At 37.4% G+C, this 24480-nt stretch overlaps 1 protein-coding gene across 2 annotated transcripts; it reads left to right on the forward strand.

Moving 5' to 3' along the window:
* Positions 1-884: 884 nt before the first annotated feature.
* On the forward strand, positions 885-24277 carry dmrt1 (doublesex and mab-3 related transcription factor 1). Of its 2 annotated transcripts, none has more exons than XM_017452552.3 (5): positions 885-1249; positions 1942-2119; positions 5344-5501; positions 11267-11441; positions 22726-24277. In XM_017452552.3, the coding sequence occupies exons 1-5, from the start codon at positions 1025-1027 to the stop codon at positions 22872-22874; spliced, it is 885 nt and encodes a 294-aa protein (XP_017308041.1). In that variant the 5' UTR covers positions 885-1024; the 3' UTR covers positions 22875-24277. The 2 variants fall into 2 exon arrangements, with proteins under 2 accessions (XP_017308041.1, XP_017308042.1); XM_017452553.3 differs by having other exon boundaries at positions 11270-11441.
* The last annotated feature ends 203 nt before the right edge of the window (positions 24278-24480 follow it).

The following is a 24480-nucleotide window of genomic DNA, read 5'->3' on the forward strand; positions in this document are numbered from 1 at the left end:
GCCAATCTGCTTACATCAGCTGCACATACATCTGCCTCAATTACTGTAATCTTGTGCTTATCTTCTGAACTTCATGGAAACCTCCATCCTGGAACATGTTTAGATTGAAATTTTTGTGATGTGTTCAGTGCTTCTCGTGCTAATTTGTTGGATGCTACTGTATTGTTGTTATTCCTATGAGAAGTCAGTAGGGGGCGCTATTAGTGCAGTATTACAGTGGCGTATAATAGAAGTTAAAAATGGCAACGATCTCAAATTTAAGTTAAAGCAAAAAAATCCCATGAAAAAAGAGCAAAATTCTCACTCATCATTTTACAGTGATGTTCAACGTCATTAATGAGAGTAGATATCATGGAGCGTCAAAGTTATCGCAGCTATTTGATGCAGTTGCACTGAGTTACAGCAGTGACTGGGATCTGCTCGTGCATGATGGTGCTGATGGTGGTATTAGCATGAAAGTGGAAGTTTATGAACCTTTTCTCTGTTTGAGCAGAATACAGATAAGGAAGTGTGTGTGAGAGAGAGAGCTGGACAGATTAATGTACTAAAGCTCTGCTGCATCACTCTCTATGTAGAGATGACGCAGGAGTTAAATCCCATTGAAACACCACTCTAACAAGGTAGTGCGTAAAGTAGGAAACTGTTAGACTGTCAATGAAAGAAGTCCAGTCAGAATTTAACTGCAGAGCAAATCTTGGATGTGATTGAAGTTCATGTTAATCATGAGGATGAATGTGTCATTTAGTGTGATTTTTTAAAACTAGATGTTTAGAATCGACAGAGGTTTGATGTAAACTACACTTGTCATTAGAAACCTGTGGCATATCATCATTCCCATTTTTATTATTCAAGGGGAAAAAAAATTAATAATGTGTCCACCAATGCCAGTAGTGGGAAGGCCGCTCTCCTGCTCTCCCACGCGCGAGATGGAATGTTGAGGTGACTCTCGCGCCAAAGAGGAGCGCCACAACACGCACGAGCCAAAGCAGCAGCACGAGGCCACGAACGTTTCTGCCGGTTAGAGATGAGCGACGACGAGCAAAGCAAGCAGCCGTTTCTGGACGGTTCTACACCTCGGTCCACGGCTTTGGTGGGCAAAAAACAGCCTCGCATGCCGAAATGCTCCCGGTGCAGGAACCACGGCTTCGTCTCGCCTCTAAAGGGCCACAAGCGCTTCTGTAACTGGCGGGATTGTCAGTGCCAGAAATGCAAACTGATAGCGGAGCGCCAGCGCGTCATGGCGGCTCAGGTAGCTAAGTGAAGCTAGCTGTCCTTAACTCTTCTCAAGCCTCAGATTCATTTATCCTGTTTAAACAACACTCAGGCAATTTTTTTATATAATATATTTTTATTTAAAAAAAAGAAAGAAGGAAAAATTCAAACAAACAAACCAAAAAAACAACAACATAGTACTTGTTTTCTTGCTTGTTGCTCTTTTGTTCGTTTAAATATTTACCATGCTAGCTTTTACTAAACACACCGAGGATCACGTGAACGTTAGCCAGACAACATATTTCTCAAACAAAAGTCAAAACGGTCAATTTGTAACCCTTGTACACAGCGTTTAACCCTTACAGAGTTTTGTTAACGACTCGATTAGCTTGTTACACCAACCTAACACATTGTTTTTCAATAACAAAGTGGGTTGTTTACTTTAAGGATACAGTTCTCAGCTACAATGTTAAGCAGTGTAGGATTTGAGCTGCCTGCTGTTTTTTTTCACGCCATGTTGTCGAGCAGAGGAGAGAAGTGTGTTTTTAAGCAAAAACAAACAAACGAAAAAAAGTTTTAAAATATATATTATATATATTAATAGCAGTTCACTTTTTAGCTAAGTGATAAGTGCAATGCATAACATTTTATAATTTCCTTGAGCGCAACAGTAGATCTTCATTAGGAAGAACTAACACATTAATCTACATGGTTAATGTTTTTCTTCAGGTGGCTCTGCGCCGTCAGCAGGCTCAGGAGGAGGAGATGGGCATCTGCACGCCGGTGAACCTCGCTGGTCCAGACATCGTGGTGAAGAACGAGCCTGGAAGTGATTACGGCTTTGCGGTGGGAGCGAGATCACCTTCCTCCACCAGCACTGGATCTGCTTCTTCTCCTGCAGCCTCTGGTGAGATGAATTACTTTAAATCCAGCAAGAATGAGTTCAACACACATGTTCATATGCTCTTATGGATGTGCTCTTGTTGGCTTGAAACCTCGTTTTGTACCCACTAACTAAAAGACATGTACAATTCAAGTGCTGTATGGCCAGATTACAACATTTCTGTGGTCAAATACAACCCCAATTCCAAAAAAGTTGGGACGCCAGGTAAAATGTAAATGAAAACAGAACGCAGTGATTTGCACATCTGATAAAGCCATATGTTATTCACAATAGAACATAGGAAACATATCAAATGTTTAAACTGAGGAAATGTGGCATTTTAAGAAACAAAATAAGGTAATTTTGAATTTGATTGCCGCAACACGTCTCAAAAAAGTTGGCGCAGGGGCAACAAAAGGCTGGAAAAGTAAGTGTTACTAAAAAGAAACAGCTGGAGGTTAATTGGCAACAGGTCAGTAGCATGAATGGGTATTTTTTTTTTTTTAAAAAGTATCTTAGAGAGGCAGAGTCTCTCAGAAGTAAAGATGGGCAGAGGTTCACCAATCTGCAAAAAACTGCATCTACAATTTGTGGAACAATTTCAGAATGATGTTCCTCAATGTAAAATTGCAAAGACTATGAATATCTCATCATCTACAGTACATAATATCATAATGTACTGTAGAGTACATTATACTGTAGTACTGTAGAGAATCTGGAGAAGTCTGTGCGCAAGGGACAAGGGTGAAAATCAATACTGCATGCCCGTGATCATCAGGCCCTCAGGCAGCACTGCATTAAAACAGGCATGATTCTGTAATGGAAACCACTGTATGGGCTCAGAAACAGCTCCAGAACTCCAGAAAAGTATATACAGGTTTTAGAGCAACACATTCTTCCATCCCATCTTTACTTCTGAAAGACTCTGCCTCTCTAAGATACTCCTTTTATACCCAATCATATTACGTCCCTGTTGCCAATTAACCTCCAGCTGTTTCTTTTCAGTAACACTTACTTTTCCAGCCTTTTGTTGCCCCGGTCCCAAATTTTTTGAGACCTGTTAAAGCCATGAAATTGAAAATGAACTTATTTTTTCTTAGAATGGTACAGTTTAAACAGTTGATATGTTTTATGTTCTATTGTGAATAACGTGAGTTTATGAGATTTGCATATCACTGCATTCTGTTTTTAATTACGTTTATTTACATTTATTTACATTTTACACAGCGTCCCAACTTTTTTGGAATTGGGGTTGTACATGTAAAATTTATCAGGTTAGGTAGTTGTTATACCAAAGAAATCAACAAACCTTTCCTGGATTTTGGCCCTCCAGGTTGCACTTCTATTTTAAAAGAGGACAAAAAAGCACGGAAGGAAAATGAACAGATGCCTTTATAGCGTAACTGTTTAATATATCCTATATAAATATAAAATTATATTTATACTAATAGATGACTAATAGACATGCCACCAGTAAAATGTATTATTATCAAAACATATTTTTGTAAAGGATTAGAATTAAAACCAAATCTAAAAGGAAAAAGGTAACCATTATGATTGAGATGACTATCTTGGCTGAAAAGTCTTTTGAGATCAGAAAATCATTAAAAATTAAAAATCCTTAGAATAATCACTCTGATTTAAATAGTTAATCTTGATTGAAATCACTTTAATGTATGTTAGTAGTAGTAACTGTTATTAAATAGTATTTCTCTCAGCCTCTTGGTTGTTATTAATATGTTGTACATTTAATATTGTGAGGATTAAATTAAAATTAAAGATGGTATGATACCATTTTTTCTTTTCTGTTAGTGATACTAAAATCTTGAGTATTAGCCTATGCTGATACCGATACCCATCCGATATTGTTTTCTTTAAAAATCCAATTTGGATCTAATCTTTTCCATTTGCCTGATCTGACATGTTTTCTCCGATATTTGATCCACTATATCTATTTAGCTGGTATCGGCTCGATATACTGGCTCCTGGGATGGTGTCATCTCTAATGAAAATGCTATGTTATATAACAATGAGACATATTGATCATCTTAGTGCAGTGAATAATACAGTGGTAGTGTTACTATGAAAAGCTTTCACCAAAAGTAGTTATTGATAATTTGTTTTTCATTCATAATTGAGAGGTTTCTAAGAGAAAATCTGAATGATAGAAAGAACTATACGAATAAAAAAAAACACTTGTTAAAGAAAAAATCTGCACAAAACCTGAAAACAACACATTTTGTCAATTCTGTATATTGCACATATATCGAAATGTCAAAGAAAATTATGAATTTATACGGTAAGGAGGTATGTCAAGTAAAAAATATTGCTAACTCCTTCAGTCACATAGCACTATGACCTACTTCTGACTCTTGTGAAAGTGTGTGTGTATGTGCAAGTGTGCTTTGGCGTGGTTCAAGTAGAACCGTGACCATGGACAGCTTGTACCCATCTATCCATTTTCCATTTTAGTGACCCATTCATCCTAGAACACAATGCAGCCTGTGAGGTGCTCTCTTTATTTTTAGAAAACACAGGGAGGGGGTAATGAAAGAGCAACAATTCCCGTAACATTCTGTCACTGGACTATGTACATATCTCTAGCTCTGGTGATTGCGCCTTGGCATGTTGGGAAATCGTTTTGATGGCTCTCTGGCCAGAGATGTTGAGTCAAGAAGGGTGGGAGAGAGACAGGCTGTTCTTGCTCGTCTGATAGGATTGAACTAGGAGGGAAATATCAGCCCGGTCAAGGCTGCCAAAATTTGATCTGTGCTCCTGTCACAGGGGCAAAAGAGAGCAAAGTGGCACTTACTGGTCATCTGACACCAGGGCATAGCCAGGACATTCCAAACCTGCACATGAGATAAAGAAGAAGGTGAAAAGATAAAGAAATGGGTTGCAAAGAGAGTGTAATGATGCATTTTCGAAGAATAATGCGAAAACATTTGTACTAGCAGGATCACTGGTTTGTTTCACCAGCAGATGGGGCCATGAGCAATGACACCTCTGATCTTCTCCATCGCTTTTAAAATTGAGAAGACAAAGACAGCACACAGTTTAACAACGTAAAAATTCGAAAGCATCTACATTTTGAACCTGTTGCTTTTAACTGAATTTGTAGCTTACCTCTGGCAACTTGAAGCTTTAGGCTGTGTAATTATTCATGAATGGGTTTAGGGTTATCCATTTAATAAATTCAGCTCAAAGTGGTTTGAATGGCTCAGGAAGTGTACGATGTGTCGTTTCAGCGAGCCGCTCTTCACTGTCGCCGAGCCCCACGGCAGCCAGCAGGGGACACTCTGAGAGCTCAGCTGACCTGGTGATGGATGCCTCCTATTACAACTTTTGTCAGCCTTCCCGCTATCCAGCATACTACAGCAATCTCTACAATTATCAACAGTACCAGGTGATAGCACACAAATGCTGTCATTTGTTTTAACATAATACAATAGTAACAATAGTCATTTCTACATGCTCAGAAATACTTAGTACTAAGCTATATCTTTGCTATATAGTGTAACTTTAAGGTAAATAAATGGACTGTAATTGTTTTTTAAAGATTACAAGTTACACTACATAGACTTACTTCTACTCTAGGTAAAAGATAAATACTAAAGGTACAAAAGTTATCACTGCAGCAAATAGGTAAGTTACAATTTAGTACCCTTTTTTTCTGAGAGTGTATTTTACATATGCAGCATTTAGTCTGTTTGAATCAAGCCCTGGTGAGTTTACCCCCTCTGTGCAGTTCATTTGGATAGCAACACATCAATCTGGTGCAGAACAAAACAACATTACATTTACATTTATTCACTTAGCAGACACTTTTATCCAAAGCGACTTACAAATGAGAAAAATACAAGCAAAAGTATTAATTTATTTCATTACTTGTTTTATCAAATTACTTTTGATTTCCGTGAAGGTTTTTGCTTTGTGGATTGTACTGTGTGAACCTGAATCAGACCATTCCTGACTGGACAAACTAATAGGTGTGAAATTTGCAGCAACTAATTGCAAATGTTGATGTACTTTAATTGTAAGTATAGTATATGTAAGGTGAAATAAGTTTTTATTTTTTGTTTGTTTGGGTTCTTTTTTTTTGGGGGGGGGGGGGGGGGGGGGTGGATTATTGGTTATTGTGGCAAGCTTATTTACCATTAAACACATTGGCTGCAAGTTTTATACAGAGTGAGTGAATAGAATTGGTTTTAATAAACAGAGAGAAGGTCTCCCAAGATGCAGTGGTGCATTGACTTTCTGTGAAGTTCCAGTCCCACTTAAAAATCCACTCCAAACAGGAAGGATTGCTCCATATTAACTCAACACCCATGAAGAAGACCACCATGGTACACTCATTTCCCTACTCACCTAAGCTGTGTCCCATGTACTCCAGCAGTATGTGGTAATGAGCTGATTAAGTGGGTTAGAGCGCTTGTTTATGCGGGTTCCTGTCAGTGAACCCAGCTGCCTGTTCTAACTTGGCACGGTGGCACAGTCAGCTTTTACGCATAGTGCCTGTCCTCTCGTTCCAAGCCAGTGGCTGAGTACAGCAAGGAAGCTGTGTAGTCTTCATGCCACGCTGTCTCTCTTACAAACTGTTTACATTTCCCTGCTTCCCCCATTTGGAACTGCAACTAATGCAGCCACTGGGAGTTCTCTAACCCTTATCCAAGCCATGCACTTACACTGAACAACACTGAATTTGTCATCCCCTTTAGTCACTCAGTTTGGCAAATGATTTTTAACACATGTTTTAAAATGCCTGAGATGCAGTTGCTTATGTTTTCTGGTCAGTTAGAGATGCTGACCTCTAATCGTTGCCATGCAACAGAGTTATAACAGCACTTTACTGTTATTTTATTTGCACATATACAAAAGCTAATAACAGGGGAAAAAAATCTTGCTTGATTAAAAGGACAAATATGTCAGATTAGGTTCGACAGGGTTACATTAGGTTGCAAAGAATGATGATGAATTATTGCCTTACTTTATTAACTATTAATCGTATTCAAATTGTTAAACTGATTATTACAGCTTTATACTACATAAAAGTTTCTTCTTGGCTTTTCCATACAGTAGTAATATACTGTATTGATGGATTTAATAAAAAAAAAAGAAATACATTTTTTGTTGAACATTTTGTTTTGTTCAACAAAAATGTATTCATGTATGTGTAGTGTAGCATGCTGAACATTGGAAGTGACAGTATTGTCATGATGCTCATACTGAAAGATATTTCTGAATAAATCACAAATGAACACAAAAGAAATGCGTGCAACTTGGTATAAACAGGGATTTTGGTAACTTACTTTTAATAGGCTCTGAGCTGTGCTCGAGAGCAAAGATGAGTCTTTTCACAAGGACGAGGCTGGTGGAGTAATGATGGCATTATGTTTTATATGAATAGGCTGTAAAGAGATGACATAGGATGCTCTGGACTAGATAGTGAGATGAATGTAGATTGGAGTAGGATGGTGGACTGTGTATATAATGTTAGAAGACATTTTTTTTTTTAACATTATTTAACTGTTGTAAAACAATAAAGAGCAAGTACCAAGATTACTATGTTATTATTATAATACTATGTACTTTGTATAATACTATGTATTCTTCTTTTTCTTCTCCTTCTTCTTCTTCTTCTTCTTCTTATTATTATAATATTCAGTGATGTAGTTACTGTAATCTGAAAGCTGAAGGTGTGTAGTGTCTAATTAAGGCATGACTTCCATGGTGTTGTATAATGTAAAAGATTTCTATTTACTCACATTGAATTGGACAACTTGAAATTGAGGGCATCCTCAAAGTCATGGCAGTTCAGCTTTGATGTCCCATCATCTTAAGACACTTTTATGAACCTTAATCAATCAGCCAGGAAACCACTGACATACGACGCAGTCTCAACACTGTGACATGACTAGTATGGAGATCATCCTCTACATTTGCTTTGATTTATGTTACAAAGTATCCCCATTGTATCCAGTATGATTTACTCTTGTGTGAAATAAATTAAACCAGTATTTCTTCAGGGACGTACCAATAACGTGTATGTCCATGTGGGCTGTTGATTGAGCCATATTTCAATATGTTTGTGCAATTGGGTGCCTGACAGCAACATCCTGCACCACGGTCACTGCTTTCGTCACACTTCTTTGTCCCATTTGAATTGCAAAGGTTAATGTTATTGCTATAGTGTTTCAGCACACTTGAATACTTTAATGTTGATCTCATTATGCATAATGGGACTACCTGCTAGATTGCAAGGATTTATTTTCAGTGTGTTGTCTTGTAAACAAAGATGGACCAGATATGAGCTGACGTTGCTTAGGTTAAACCGATGTTGCTTAGATGTTAAAGCCGAAAATATTAGCCTTAATTTTGCAAGGACTTATTTTATATGGTCATTTTTAGCATTCATAGCTTTACCAGTCAGCTGGAGACATTTCATTTTTGTTATTGTCCAGCAAGACAAAAGATTTGAATGTGTTGCAGTCAGCTTAAACAGTCATATTCAAGTTTTCAGAAATCCTCCAACTAAATCTTATTACATTTTAAGCGGATCCGTTTTTAATAGTTTGCATTTCCTTAAGAATGTAATCCGTTACCATGGTCTACAGTTCCCTAAGTGAGGTTGATACAAATCGGCTTAACATTGCTGTAGGGGAAAATGTAGTGGGTGAAGAAAACGCTCCCCAGCTTGTCTTTATCTGAGCACGTCCATCTCCTGCCCTTTCCCACCTCAAGCAAGCAGGGCTGCGCTGCACTGCAGGTGGAGAATGAAAATATGAGGGTTGCTTAGAGGATCCAGATAGCTGATGGTGCCAGATAAGAGCCCTCTGAGGGAGGTAAGGGAGATGAGCCAGCCCCTATTAATGGGGGCTGCACTGAAGCTTTCACCACCAAAAGTAGCACTGCATCAACACCTACTACACCATACTACTCAACTCTATCTTTCTTCCTGTTGAAAGGGAAAGTCAGACTTGAACATATACGCTAGATGAATTACCAAATGAATATGATCAAAAGTTATGAGTGTACATTTTAAGTTCAAGAAATTTGTCTTGAGCTTAACCTGAACATGCCAGTATTGTACATGATTGTGAGAGGTGGCAAATAAAGTACTAATACTAATGAATGAGAGCAATTTAAGACCATGAAGTTGAATTAGTCTTGCAAAAAAATGAGTTGGATTAACATGAGCATAGAAATTGAACTGTGCCTTAGGCAGACCACAGTACATCTTAATTCCTGTTGTGACACATTTCAGATGCTTAGCCATGTGTATTTCTGTTTTTCAATGCATGTTTCAGTGGAGCATGTCCAGAAAAATACAGTTCATTTTTTGTTGTATTTGTCATAGGCAATATGAGAAGCCTAGCATAGCTTAAATAACAGTTTATAAAACTGTCTAGAATTGATGGGGTGAACAATAAATGGTGACATATTACTGGCTGACAGAAATCAAATTCCATAAAGCTGAAATTGAAAAACCCCTCAAGGCACTGTGCTGCTGACTAGACAGCTCATTTTAAAGTTCTCACAAGATGGTAGAAAATTGACCAGAGATGTGTTGCATTTTATTTTGAGGAAATAACTTATCTGGTCTGAGAAGCCAGGTAAGATACATAAGGGCTGTAGACTATATCTTACTTTTTTCATTTCATAAGGAGACATGCACAACTTGGTTTTACATAGCAGGCTTGTTTTCAGAATTTCTCATTTGTGTTGCATGATTCTGCATGCACTGTGATCAAGATGGCATATATAACAGATTTTCTGGAGTTGACTCTTTTTTTTTCATGTAAAGTTGATCCCCCTTGTGATCCAAGTTATGCTATTATTTATAAACATAGATGTATCAGCTCCAGAATTATTGGCATCCTTGGCTAAAAAAAGGTTATGAAAAAAATGTTTGTTGTTAATTACCTTAATCTCACACTGAAAATATCAGAGGGTTATAACTAGGACTGCAACAACTAATCGATAAAATCGATAATGAAAATAAATGACAACTAATGTCATTATGGATTAGTTGGGCTTGTGATGTCACTGTGGATAACCCCCATCAGTGGCGTCACTTCACAATGGTGAAGAACGCATTTCTGTTTAATAAAACACATCTGAAAAACAGTGAAGGTCACAGAATAAGCTGCTGAAGGAAAAGTGCATGATCCAGGTTGTCCAAAACATGAGAATGTTTTACATAAACTGCTTCAAACAAACTCGTAAGGGTATTAACGTGGCTTGTCATGTCACATGCTGCGACAGATGTGTGTGCTGTTTAATGTGTTCCAGACATGTTTTCTTCAGCTCAGAAATGACATTGTGCACAATGTATAGCATAGCCCACATAGACACATTTAATACCTTTTTCATAGCCTTCAATTTGCACAATGTTTTAAGGACAACACTGGGCAGAATGTGAAATAACGTGTTTTTGGTCCTTTTAATCCAACTAATCAATTAATCGAAGAAATAATCGACAAATTAATCGATTATCAAAATTGTCAGTTGCAGCCCTAATTATAACTGTTAATTGAAGTAACAGTATTTTAAGAAAATTTGAAACTGTATATTTAACAAAATCATATGCGTCGCAATTATGTACACCTCATCCTGTTAGCACTTTATGCCTCCCTTTGCCATCACAAGCACTGAGTCTTCTTGTATAATGCTTGATGAGATTTGAGAATAGATATCCTTAGTACAGAATCTGTCTGGATCCTCCAGGGTCCTAGGTCCTTTCTTGTGTTCTAACCATCCTTATTTTTATGCCACACCCACCAACAGTCTTTGTTGCCAAAAAAGACTTCTCTGGCCATAGAACCTGGTTCCAGTCAAAACTATGACCTAAAATTATTTAAAAAAAAAAAAAAAAAAAAAAAAAACTAAATATAAATGTGAACATGCTTCAGTTGCATTTTGTTTAAAATAATTCATAGGGGGGCCAATCACTGGCATGTGTGGTTTTGTTAAAATAGATTTTAAAATAAATTTACTTAAATCATAGGTTATACTTCTCATTTTTCCATATCATTTTTATACTCAACTTTACAGAGGGTGCCAATAATTCTGACGTTAACTGTATTATTATTATTTCATATTTCCTGTTGCATTAATCTTACCCTTGTCTGGGTGTTTGTGTGTCTGTACGTGAATCATTTTACTTTGAAGCAGATGCCCAGTGTAGATAGCCGCCTGTCCAGCCACAACATGTCCCAGCAATACCGTATGCACTCCTACTACTCTGCAGCCTCCTACCTAAGTCAAGGCCTGGGCACGGCTGCCTGCATGCCCCCCATTTTCACCCTGGACGACAACAACATCTGCCCTGAGCCCAAAACTGCAGGTCAGTGTCCTCATCAATCTCCCATCCCCCTCTTCTTTTCTCTCTCATATACACACGCATGCCCATACCACTCACAGGCCCATAAAGTTTTATCCAGAGTTTATCAACAGCATGCGCAAAGTACATCTGAGGGAGGTTCACTCTGCAAGTCAAGAGCACCATAAAATTCACACAAATAAATAAATTCAAAAGTAAAACTTTTATTATGGCCATTTGTTCTTAGGCCCTGGGATTTAAAGTGACATGAGCTGCATAAGTGCAGAAGTCGCATTCTTTTAATACTCTAGGTTCTTCATGTTGCAGATATCATAAATTCACAGGTGGTGGCTGGTTCTGAACTGCCCAGAGCAGATCATTTTATGAACGAAAGCTTGAGAAGTTGACAGAACTCTTGCATGCTTTGTATTTTAATAGACCTAATGTTCCCCCATCCTCTGAAATCCTTTACCTGTTCTGGTTCTTAATGAATTTGACATGCTGCTTACTCATGAGGGTGCCAGTCCCCCTGCACTCTCACTCCAGGGTGTCCTACGCTCCATTACAGCACAAAAGCCCTCCAGTCTGGGTGGTCTCAAAACACTGATTCTAACTACCCAGTTACTGGAGTGATGGCGAGCCGATGGCTGTTTCCTGTGACTAGATTTAAACATATAATGAGTCCTGCTTGCCCCAGTTTGATGTATAAATACCCCAGTGCTCAAACAAAGTTATTTTATAAATGATTAAATCCTTTTGGATTCCTGATTAGGAATATATAGATTAGTGTTTAGGTGCAATTTGTTCATTCTAAATTTTCTATTTATGTATGAGCTCATATACACATCCAGTATGCACATAGGCAATGACACGGTATCTGGAAAGGTTTTGCCACAGGTCCTGTGTGCGAAGCCAGATAAATCTTTGGTTGTTAAGGTATATTTGGACAGGTCTGGCAATTGTTAAAATATCTCAGAGAATATGAATACACAAATCAAGGCTTGAATAGTGAAATCTGTGACAAATACTGGATTACTAGTAGTTACTATTTGACTAGTACTATACTACAATTCTAAGTCTTGCTTAGAATAGCTGGACGATACTGACACTTTTTCAGTTTGCATATCATGTGAAGTACAGGTGAAGAGATGTTCCTATGCCTTTTTAGTGGTTTCTTGGGTTTCCTGTAAAAACATTAAGCATCATCTGATAGATTCATCATAGATTTTAAAATGATATGTTAAGGGATATTTTAAGTATAAATTTTAGGAAATTATATTGTCTTGCAATGAAGACAAGAGGCTTATGAAAAATAATAAGCCATTTTGTGCATTCCTTCTCCCATTCTACCCGTTTAGATGGTCTTATTAGGAATGGCATGGCCATGACCTTGCATGCATGGCCAGGTTGGCATGGCCAGAAAAGAGCTGTTATCTGCAAAGACTTGCCGACTTGCCTCCTATTCTAGTGTGGCACACAGATTTCACATGCTTCCTGTCATCATTATTAGTATAGCCAGTACCAGGCTTGATTTGCTACTTAGATTAGATTCCTGAGCACAATTCCCAGCATGACATGTGTTTCTGTTTTTTATATATAAATAAATAAAATATATAAGACTATGTAAAAATATTTTTAAATACTAGATTTTTTATTTCCATGAGCTGTAAACCGTAATCATCAAGATTAAAACAAAAATAAGGCTTGAAATATTTCACATTATGTGTAACGAATCTAGAATATATGATAGTTCCACTTTTTTAATTAAATTATGGGGGGGGGGGGGGGACTTTTCCACAATATAATTTTTTTTTTTTTTAGATGCACCTGTATATCCGATATATAATATATGTGTCCGATCCCACAGAAGAGTTACAGTAACACAAATTGCTGAAAAGCTTAATCCTGCCTATGATAGAAAGGTGTCAGAGCACAGTGCATTGCAGCTTGATGTGTTTGGGGCTGCGTGAATGCAGACCTGTCTGAGTGCCCATGCTGACCCCGGTCCACCACCAAAAGTGCCTACAATGGGCACATGAGCATCAGACCTGGACCATGGAGCTGTGGAAGAACGTGGCCTGGTCTGATAAATCATGTTTTCTTTCACATCATGTGGATGGCCAGGTGTGTGTGTGTCACTTACCTGGTGAAGAGATGGCACCAGGAAGCACTATGGGAAGAAGGTAAGCAGACAGAGGCAGTGTGATGCTCTGCTTGGAAACTTTGGGTCCTGGCATTCATGTAGAGCTTACTTTGACACGTACCACCTACCTCAACATTGTTGCAGACCAAGTAAAGCTCTTCATGGCAATAGTATTCCCTAATGGCATTGGCCTCTTTCAGCAGGATAATGCTCCCTGCCACACTGCAAAAAATGTTCAGGAATGGTTTGAGTAAGATAACAAAGAGATCAACGTATTGACTTGGCCTCCAAATTCCTCTGATCTCTATATGATCGAGCATCTGTAGGATGTGCTAGACAAACAAGTCCGATCCACGGAGGCCCCACATTGAAACTTATAGGACTTAAAGGATCTGCTGATAACGTCTTGGTGCCAGCACACCTTCAGAGGTCTTGTGGAGTCCATGCCTTGATGGGTCAGACACTGTTTTGCAGTGTCTCAAAATAATATTTAAGTTAGGTTTGATCATGATCAATGTTTTAAAGATTTACATGGTGTAAATAAGAATGATTGCTCTCAAGATTACATTTTGATATTCAAGACAAAGTTTGATCTTTGGTCCTTAAGATGTAATGCTCTTGTAGACATATGTCTTTCTATGAGTCTTGTGAGTGCCCCATACACCTGCTGTGCCTCCTGTGCTCCCACCCTGCACGATGTGTATTTATTTCCCCCTTGCTCTGTGGATGCGGTGGGGGTGGAGTGGGGGGAAGTAATCAGTTGGCCAAATATGAGGCCAAATAACCTTCAGGAGTGCCATGCTGTCCTTTCTGAGCGGCTCTCTCTGCCGGTGTCTCGGGAAAATTGCCTCTGGGGTTAGTGAGCGGGAACAGTTAAGATTTACAAACAATGATGAAGCTTGTCATGCGTCTTTCTCCATCCGTCACGAGCGGCGGCCCTGCCGGGGCGTCCAAGTGTTCTTCATAAAAGCCAGCTCGCTGTGAAATACGCCCCTGTGCGCAGTTTACTGCCCCAAGCTCGTCAGCAGCGCTTTGCTGTAAATCGTCCACGCCGCTAGTGACACCACACTCCATCACCCGCCTGGTGTTGGCTTACATCCACCCCACATCTCTCTCCCAACCCATCCTCCTGCCCCGTCATGCTCCGAGATGATGTGCTCCCTGTGAGTTATGTTGGAATTTTAGTGTTATACGAGACAGGTTTAACCATTTTTTTTTCTCTTTCTCTTATTTTTTATTTATTTATTTTTTTTTGTTGTTGTTGTTGAATAGTGCTGAAAGTTTCATGCAGGAAGAGAAATTATGTGTAGTCCAAAAAAAAAAAAAAAAAAAAAGGGACACTAGTCAGTATATAATGTATTAAGCAAATTCAGAAAGTAAATCTTAAGTTTTAGCCATCATTGATTTGGGTCTTAGTAGTTTGGTCATGTTTACACATTCAATGAAATTCAATCTCAAGTGTTTTATTTTCTAGTAATAAAGTAGAGAGCTTATCAAATCTATAGATATTTATTGATCTGACTGTTCCCTGTGCTGTCTCTCTAAGCCACAAAGGTAATGGATGAATCCCATTATTATTCACATTTATACTGTGTTAAAGTAAGACAGTCTATGCAAGGAATTTGCTATATGTATTCATACTGGTTGCTTGAAAACCACTGCTGAATAAAAGGCATTTTCTTTAATAATTTCTTTAATCTTAATGTAAGCTTATAATGTTTCCCAAAGCTCCACTTTACCAAAAGGAATACAGTGGGCAGTGTAATTGACTTCAAATCTACAGAAATCTGCAATGTATTTGTCAATTCATCCCTCACAGTTATTGTGGGTGAAATGTAGGAATGAAGATTCACAGATCATGTAAGACTAGTATTTAAATCAGTTTAAAATGATCTCAATGTTACGAGGTGTATTTCACAATATTTTCCATTATTTACTAAAAACTGTCATGCTAATGACTTTGCTAATGAGTTGCTTTTCATGGGTCGTTTTACCATGAAAAAAGTAACCTTGTCTGTGTCCGTGTTTAACATTACAAGTTGTGAAAACTTTCTTAACTGAGAAGAATTTTTTTTACTTACTCTCTTATTTATAAAAATAATAATAAAGTAATTTGGAGCAGCAAATTGTTTAATTGGTTATTATAATTAATAACTTGAATGCAAGTTTCAGTATGGTCTCAGCTCAATTTACATGGGAACCAACGGTTATGACGGGAAAAAAAGTACATGCAGATCAAGTGCAAACAAAGTAAATTTCTGAAAAAACACAGTTTCATAGAAATAATCAAAGGCCCTATTCACTCTTTCAAACGATGGGATCAACAATGAAAACTTTCTGTAAATGCAATGAAGTGTTAATAATTCAACAGGAAGAGGTGTAACGTCTCATGTAACAGAGAAGCCATATATCTTTTATCAACATTGCTAAACCATTCTCTTCACACCTAGCAGAGTGGTTAACTTTACTGTACTGCCAACTCAAGGTGAAAATTTCTCCTTTAAAGTAACAATCTGTTGTGTGTATGTGGCAAGATTTTACGATTCATGGCATTTTGTTTTGCTCTGACACAAATCAAATTGTTCAGGGCACAGAGATTTCAGTCCTGTATCTTAATACTGAGACATTGTATTTTAGTTTATAATTAACTTTTGTTTTTTGCCTGATCATTCGTGCTAGGATAATGGTCATTTCACTTGGCGGCTCTATGCCAGTTTTCATGTTATATTAGCACCAAGCAGACAATAGTGCACTTGTTACACTGGATTTATGTGTAAAGAATTCATATGGGGCCAGTTATATTTGTAGGACATATTATTTAAATTATTTACATCCCCTATGTTCCTGAGTTTTCATAGTTTTGGTGTCTACAGATAAGTGAACATTTATATGGGACGTGCTCGGTTTGCTGAGTTATCATATCTCATAGCTGTGATGCATATGCTGTGGTTTTGTTTCACATGATTTTACTTGCCAGCATATTTCAAGAACGGATCAAACATAATATACACTGTGGTCACCTGACCATCACACCCATGTATGATTTTTGAAAAGCCCATTCCAGATGTTATAATAACTCAAAGCTTACCACTAGCTTTTGGAATGTGTCTGTGGAGACTTGTGCTCAAGAGCATTAGTGAGGTACTGATGTTAGGCGAGGAAGCCTGGTGCACAGTCAAAGTTCCATTTCATCCCAGAGGTGATCAGTGTTGAGGTCAGGGCTCTGTGCAGGCAACTCGAGTTCTTCCACACTGACCTTGGAAAACCACTTCTTCATGGGCCTCCCTTTGTGCACAGGGATATTGTCATTCTGGGATCTGTTTGGGACCCTTAGTTCCAGTGAAGGGAAATTGCAATGCTACAGCATGCAAAGACATTATAGACAATTGTGTGCTTCCAACTTTGTGCCAACAGTTTGGGGAAGGCCCACATATGGGTGTAATGATGAAGTGTCTACATACTTTTGGTGATATAGTGTATCTCATGGCTGCAATGGATATGTTACAGTATTTTGTGATTTCTGCATACCGTGAAAATTTGGTTTCCAAGCCTGAAAGTTATTATTTCACATGATTTTACTTGCCAACGTATTACAAGCCTGGATCAAATATATTCATTGATCAAAATAATAAAGATGCTTCTTTAGGTAAACGACTGCCTGAAAAATATTGTATGCAAGTTTTTACTTATGAATGACGCTGTTTTTCTGTTTTGACTTGTATGAGGAGATAATTTATTATAGCTACATTTAGCATTTTACAGATACAGAATAAACACACTCACTCTTGCTATTCTGTTATAAAAAGGAATCCGTGGCCTCGAGGTGAAATCCATGACTGGAGTCTAACTACAGTCTGGTGTCTAAAAGCTTAAGGCACACTTAGTGACTCCTCCATTTCATGCTGTCTTGCCCTCCCTTCTGCTGATGCTAAATGCTTTGTCTTTTCATTCTCAATGGATTGGTTAAATACCAGTGTAATTGCCTGCTCTGAGCTCAAGCACTGTTGTAATATGTTGTAGAACATCTCCATTAAGACTTGCCTGAGGCATTGGGGAGATTAAATGCATAAGGAGCATTGCTTTATGTTCTTCTCCAGCCATTGCCACTGTCCAGTGCTCAGAATGGTTGTGCCACTAGGACATAGACATATTGAGAGGAACATGCTATAGTGGAGACTGACCAATATCAGTAGATATAAATGGAAATAGAGAAAATTCCAGATTACCCATTCCTTGATTAATCAAGCTGGAATGTCTTTTTCCTGCAAATATTTAAAAACTGCATCCAAGTGTGTTTTTAATATGTTCATATTGTTTATAGTGTAGCCCTCCATTTACCAGTGATCCCCTATGATCCCAAATCCCCTATGATGTCAAAATGCAAAAAAAAAAAAAAAAAAAAAAAAGAGTGAGGAATAAGTTCTGAGGGAGTGCTTTTGTTTAATTTAAAAACATCGCAGTGTTTTCAGTTTCAAATGTTAGTGTGGTTATGAAATGCCTGTTTTGTATGGTTCTGATCAATTCTCTGGCTGACTTTCTGACATTAAGAGCCCCATCTGAATGTAATGAGACACTAATTTCACCCTCGGGACTGTAGTCTGTGCTCCACCAAATGACGCTATACTTATTTTCACATCTCTTATTCCACATTCACAATTATTTTTGCCCATTTTAACAGAATGACACGAAATCCCTCAAAGCATTGATTGCATGTCTCAGGTCATTATGGTATATCCATAATGTTTCGACAGATCAGAGTGTGTGTCCAGAGATGGACAGGTCATTTTGTGGGAGCTGGCTGAGTGCCAGTGATTTAGCATGGAGGAGGGCTTGTCAATTCTCTCAATGACACTCTCCGGCTGGGGACAGATTGGTTAACAATGCGGGACTGGAGGTGCTTACGTGTTTAATTAGCCTCTGACCCTCACTTGATGCCTTCTGTCAGACACTGCTGGCCACTCATGCCGTTCTCTAATAGTCCAATAATGGTCATTGAAGGTGTCTGTTCTAATGGTAGTTCAGCTGATATAGGACTTTTTTGCAGAATTGTATTTCGCCACAAGTACTTTGCATATCAGAGACTTTTTATGATGATACATTTCAATGCCCAATTTACAAGAGAGTAAATGTATTAGTGGTTTCTTGGTTTCTCAAGGTACTTTTTCTAATGTGTTTGGTCAGGAAAAGTCTTAATCTGTATGAGAATGTCTCTGAAGCAGCCATTGGCTGCTTTGAGGAGTCAGTGTTTGTTTAAGGTTTAAGTCTCCACTGAATTTTATGCTCCATAAAGTCCTGCCACAGCTCTAATGATGGAGAGAGATGCGCATGTCGCTCAATAAGACAGAACTCTCTCCATCTCTCCATCATAACTTCCTTGCCATCCTAGAGGGAAGCTTTACAAAGTGCATAACTAAGACTTAATTATTGTTTGAAACAGTAGTTTGTTAGCCCAGCCATATCATGTGTTGTCAGATTACTTTTTAGATATGTGCATTTTATTTATTTACCTATTATTTAGGGGTGCAACTAACAATTATTTTGATAATTGATTAGTCTGTCGATTATTTCTTCGATTAATATTTTCTGTATTTTTTCGAAAAAACATTTTATTTCACATTCTGCCCAGTCTTGTCCTTCAAACACTGTGCAAATTGAGTGCTATGTAGAAAGGTATTAAATGTATCTATGTGGGCTATGCTATACATAGTGCAAAGGATTTTTTTTTTTTAAATATTAACATTATATTTTAAAAACAAAAAATCAGCTGATTGTCCTCAAGCTTTAAAGCAGAAGTTAAATCACTATATTAAAAATGCTTAAAAAAGAAAAACAAAAGCACAAACTAAGTTTTAGCTGGTACGAGATTGAATGTTCTGCCATAACACACACATTCACTCATTTGTACACAGTAACATGTTAATTTATTCTGTAAATGTATCACAGTTCTTACAGTTATATACAATGACACGTTATAACCCCATTACAGTTACTGCTCTCATAAAAAAACACAATTACTTTTGGTTTCGAAATATCGCTAAATATAGCATCAAACAGCATATTTGATCAAAATGAATATTTTAGTCAGAGTTATTGTGCTTCCTTTCTATCGCGTGCTGTTTGATTGACGTGCATGAGTGGACTTGTGCTCACTCAGTGAAGTTTAATGGAGAATTGCTCGCTGTCAGGTCGAGCCTTCATGTAAAATGGAAATACTGGCGTGAATTTCTAACATTTACAGATTAAAGATATAAATGTAAAAATGTCATTTCTGAGCTGAAGAAAACACATCTGGAACACATTAAACGGCACACGCATCTGTCGCAGTATCTGACACGACAAGCCACGTTAATACACTTACGAGTTTGTTTGAAGCGCTTAATATAAAACACTCTCATGTTTTGGATAGTGTTTTTCAGATGTGTTTTATTCATAGAAATGCCTTTTTCACCGTTATGAAGTGACGTCACTGACCGGGGGTTATCCACAGTGATGTCACAGACCCAATTAATCCATAGTGAAATTCGTTGTCCATTATTTTCATTATTGATTTTATCGATTAGTTGTTGCAGTAATACTATTATTTATTTGATTACTTGTTCATTTACAGCTTTGAAACATATAGACCCTATATGTAAGTGCATGACAGAGTGTGTGTATCTGTGTTTATGTAAGTTGCGGGATTAGGCACCCTCATGGCACTGTGCAGGTAGTATATGAGCTCTGCCAGAAAAGCCTTATCCATAATAGATAAGGCCTAAATTACCATCTTCTCTCACATCTGGGCTTTTGTTCACTTTTTGTTCAGACTGCCAGAAATGATTGAGCTCCTTTCACCTTCTCCCCTCCCCTTTTCATGGGCTTCAAAAAAAGACTTCCTTTTGTTAAACCACACAAAGACGGGTTAATAGTTTGGAAATATAAGATATTCAGTTGAACAGAGGTGAATAGGGCAAAAGTTCAGAGAAGAGAATAAGTTCTTTCTGAACACAGAGAAGGTAAATCTTCTCTTGTTTCAGTACTGTTCTATACTTGACAGACGTGTACAAGTTTTTAAACTATCAAGCAAACATGAGTTCATGCCAAGTCTTGGTTTAATTTTTTTTTTTTTGTTTAACAAAACATAAATACTGTTTGTAACCCTTTATACCAAAATGATACCAAAATGCCTCTGTATGAAATTCATGACATTAGATTTAAAAGGGGAATTTTTTGCCTTTCTTATGGTTACTGTATTTCACTCCTAACTTTTTATTTGACTTTTTGAACATTGTTTTGATGTGCAAGATCATTTAAGAACACAATAAAAGTATTTTAAAACATTTGCTAGGAGCCACATTCTCTTGTGTTAAATGGTAATTCGGTGATAATCAAATGCAACAAAGCTGTGACACAGAACATGTCTGCCTGCCACACAAGCCCCAGTGTGCAATTTACCTTCTATACAAAATGACCTACCAGTCACCTGCAAGTGCTTTTGTTTTTAATTACACCATAGTTTTTCCCCCCTGATGAACTCCTTCATAATTAACACAGCCACTGCTAATTCCAAGTCCCTTATCTCTCACACCATGTTATTGCTGTTCATAGAGTGTCTGTGCAGTTTAGCTACACAACCATTAGTATTATCGATTGGTTGGTTTGGGATGGGTGACAAACTGCAGACAGGGTGCCGAGTCCTGAAGCCTGAAACCAATCAGAAGGTTAATGAGGAGAAAAATGACTCCTTTTTTTTCCACGAGTGCTCCTTAATTACCTCCACGCCAGAGCAGAGCGGTCTGAGGGAGGAGGAGAAAGGGAAGAGTGGCATGGAAATGAACTCTGTACTGTCTCATGTGAGTTACGAAGGTCAGGAAAGCAGCTGAATTAGATTTATGTAATCTCCCTTGCACTGTAACTTTGATAGACCTCACAGACACTGTAGTATCAGTTTTATATGCGCAGTTAGTTAAGCACTGAACTGACCTGGCTCAGTGCACAAGCCATGATCCGTGAGTTTATAGTAATGTGGATTATTATAATAAACTGTGCTATCAGTGTTTCAAATTAACTTTAGCATCACAGATAATTTGTCATTACTTTGAGTACAACAAAACTGAAGAGTAATGCATAACCCATGGAAAAAAAACTCTTGTAGATGATATTATTGATTATATTCTTATTAATTTAGTCACCAGTACAGTTTCCATTATTTGCCTGTTTTGTTCAGAGAGTGTTAAGGAAAGCTCAGTTCACTTGATACATTGCTTATCCAACACCGCTTGTTCTACACCTGTACAGTGCATGCTCAGCACTCAGCACTAGCTCAATACGTCATCAAGTTCAATGGTTCTGCCCAAGGGGCTTGAACTCACCTCAGTCTGCATGATTCATGTTTGCGAGCACTTTGTCTACTTTGTTGTAATGTTGAGAGCTGTCACTATTATAATCGCAAAAAGCTAACAGATTGCATGTGCACTGACTTTCAAAGCTGGGGCAGTAAAAATGATTCCACTCACCCATTTCACATGTTAGTGTGTATTTTGCAAGACATTTTGACAATTTTTTTTTTTTTGTGCAGATGGTAATAAATATACAGTGAGGGCAAATAAGTATTCAGACACTTTTCTTTTGTTATTCAATATACTTTCTGTGCATATATCCACTTCAATTTTACACACACAAAATGTATGTATATAAGCATAAACATATGTTTTTAAAAAATTAGGGGATATGCGAAAATATTTTGACACTACAAGTTACCAACATTAATACTTTATTGTAAAGCTTTAAGACATTTAAGATAAGAAGGAAATCACTTTTTTTCCAGCATTAGGTTAATTGTTGGCCCATTCCTCTTGCCAAATCATCTTTAATTCTGTGAAAATATGAGGTTCCTTCTGATGGACTCACAATTTCAAAATTCTCCAAAAACTTTCAGTGACCTAGTACTGTTCCAGAAACAGCCCGATATCATGATGCTCCCACAGCTTATAGTTTATAGTATAAAGGAGTTATAGTAGTCTGTTGTGTGTGTGTGTGTGTGTGTGTGTGTGTGTGTGTGTATATATATATATATATATATATATATATACACACACACACACACACACACACACACACACACACACACACTATAATAATAGTTTTGCTGCGTTGTTCACATGTCTGAGCTTCTGTGCTTTGCAGCTTTCTCTTCTGATGGAATTCCTGACACTAGCCTGGCCTGCATGCCCATCAACCCTATGGTGAGTGCTGAGAACAAGGCAGAGTGTGAGTCCATCTCCGACTCTGGAGTGTTTACTGTGGACTCCATTATAGAGGGATCTGCCAAGTAAAAGTAAAAGAGAATATACCAACTGCACTTGACTTACCTCATGGCACTAGGAGGTTAAGGCCATGTTGTTTTTTTCTCACGAGATTTTCCTCAAGAGCATTATATGCTAAAATAAGTTGTGACTATCAAGTTTAGCTTTTTTGCTATTTAGTGATTGAATTTGAGATTTTTTAAATTTGGTTTTAGGCCAGATTGCATAAGGACCTTTATGTGCCTTCATATAAATATCCATATGCATTTAGCCACCTTGATCTATTTCAAAATCACAAGACAGTTAAAGAGTTTGAGCAAACAGAAGATATTTTAAAAAATGTAGATGTATTTCTAACCAGACTTATTTTTGATCAGTTTACAATCAACAAGATGTTCATTTTGTTTCCTAAAAGAGAGTTCATTCAATGTTTGCACGTAAAACTGCAATCTGCAGTGCACGTCAGCTTTATGACTTTTGTTATTGCTTTGATAAATACAAATGTTTGAACAAGTTATTTTTACTATTAATGTACAGCAGATGAGTTTCTACCCATACTGTGATGTTCAGTCTCTGATCATTTTAGCACCTTTCATCCAGACAACAGGGGATGTAGTCATGGGTTAGTATGCAGGAAGGTATACTAATGAATTATTCTTCAATCTCACTACAACCAGTGCTTTGTTTATTTATGGCCACCAGCAAATGGGCATCATTTAACTTTGGATGATTTGCATCACTATCTACCTCCTTGAATTGTGAGAGGTTCCACACTTTACTTTATAAGCTGAATGCTTCTACCCTTTCTTTGCATACCGTAGAGCTGTCACTGTATGTCCTTGACAATAATACCCCTGCTTGACATTAACGATGTTTGATAACTTGCCTTAATTAACAAAAATACTCTATACAGCCGCAGATTACGTGTGTGTGTGTGTGTATATATGTATGAGAGAGATAGATATAAAGATATACAGATGTAATAAAAATAGTGAAATAGTATGTACACATCTGTACCATTAAACTTATACACAGTCTAAAGAAATTAACCAGCAAAATATTTTGTAATTTATCATTTTTATACTTCAAAAAATTAACTATCTTCCAGTTAAATAAGGCAAGTTGAATTACACATGCAACCTGTTATTTGTATTTTTATTCTCTTAATAATAAAGCAATGGGATTGAACATCCCTCTTTTCTTTCTACACATATGAACAGTGAAGGTGTTATCACTTAGACAGTTTGTTCATGTTAAGATTTACTTTCTTAATTACTGCAACGCTGAGTTGTGAGCTGTACTACAAAATGGTTCTATTGCTTTAACCACTGCATTGTATTACTGTGACTGACTGTTATGGAGATTAATTTCAAATGCCATGTTGCAAAAACGGCAGTTATTGTTATGTTTTAATAAAACAGCAAGAAAACTCATTTAAAGTACTCTGGTGTTCATGCAACTGTGTACCATGGAAAAATAGAAACTGTTATTGATGACTGATTTTTACACTGCATGTGAATACAGTACACCACATAAAGCCAAAAACGACAATTACTTGTATTTTCTTTGCGCAAGATGCTGAAAAGATTTATTTGATTCTGCCCCATCTGCTATAATCAATAATCCGACCATCTTG

Source organism: Ictalurus punctatus, chromosome 22, assembly GCF_001660625.3.
Source record: "Ictalurus punctatus breed USDA103 chromosome 22, Coco_2.0, whole genome shotgun sequence".
Taxonomy (NCBI): Eukaryota; Metazoa; Chordata; class Actinopteri; order Siluriformes; family Ictaluridae; genus Ictalurus; species Ictalurus punctatus.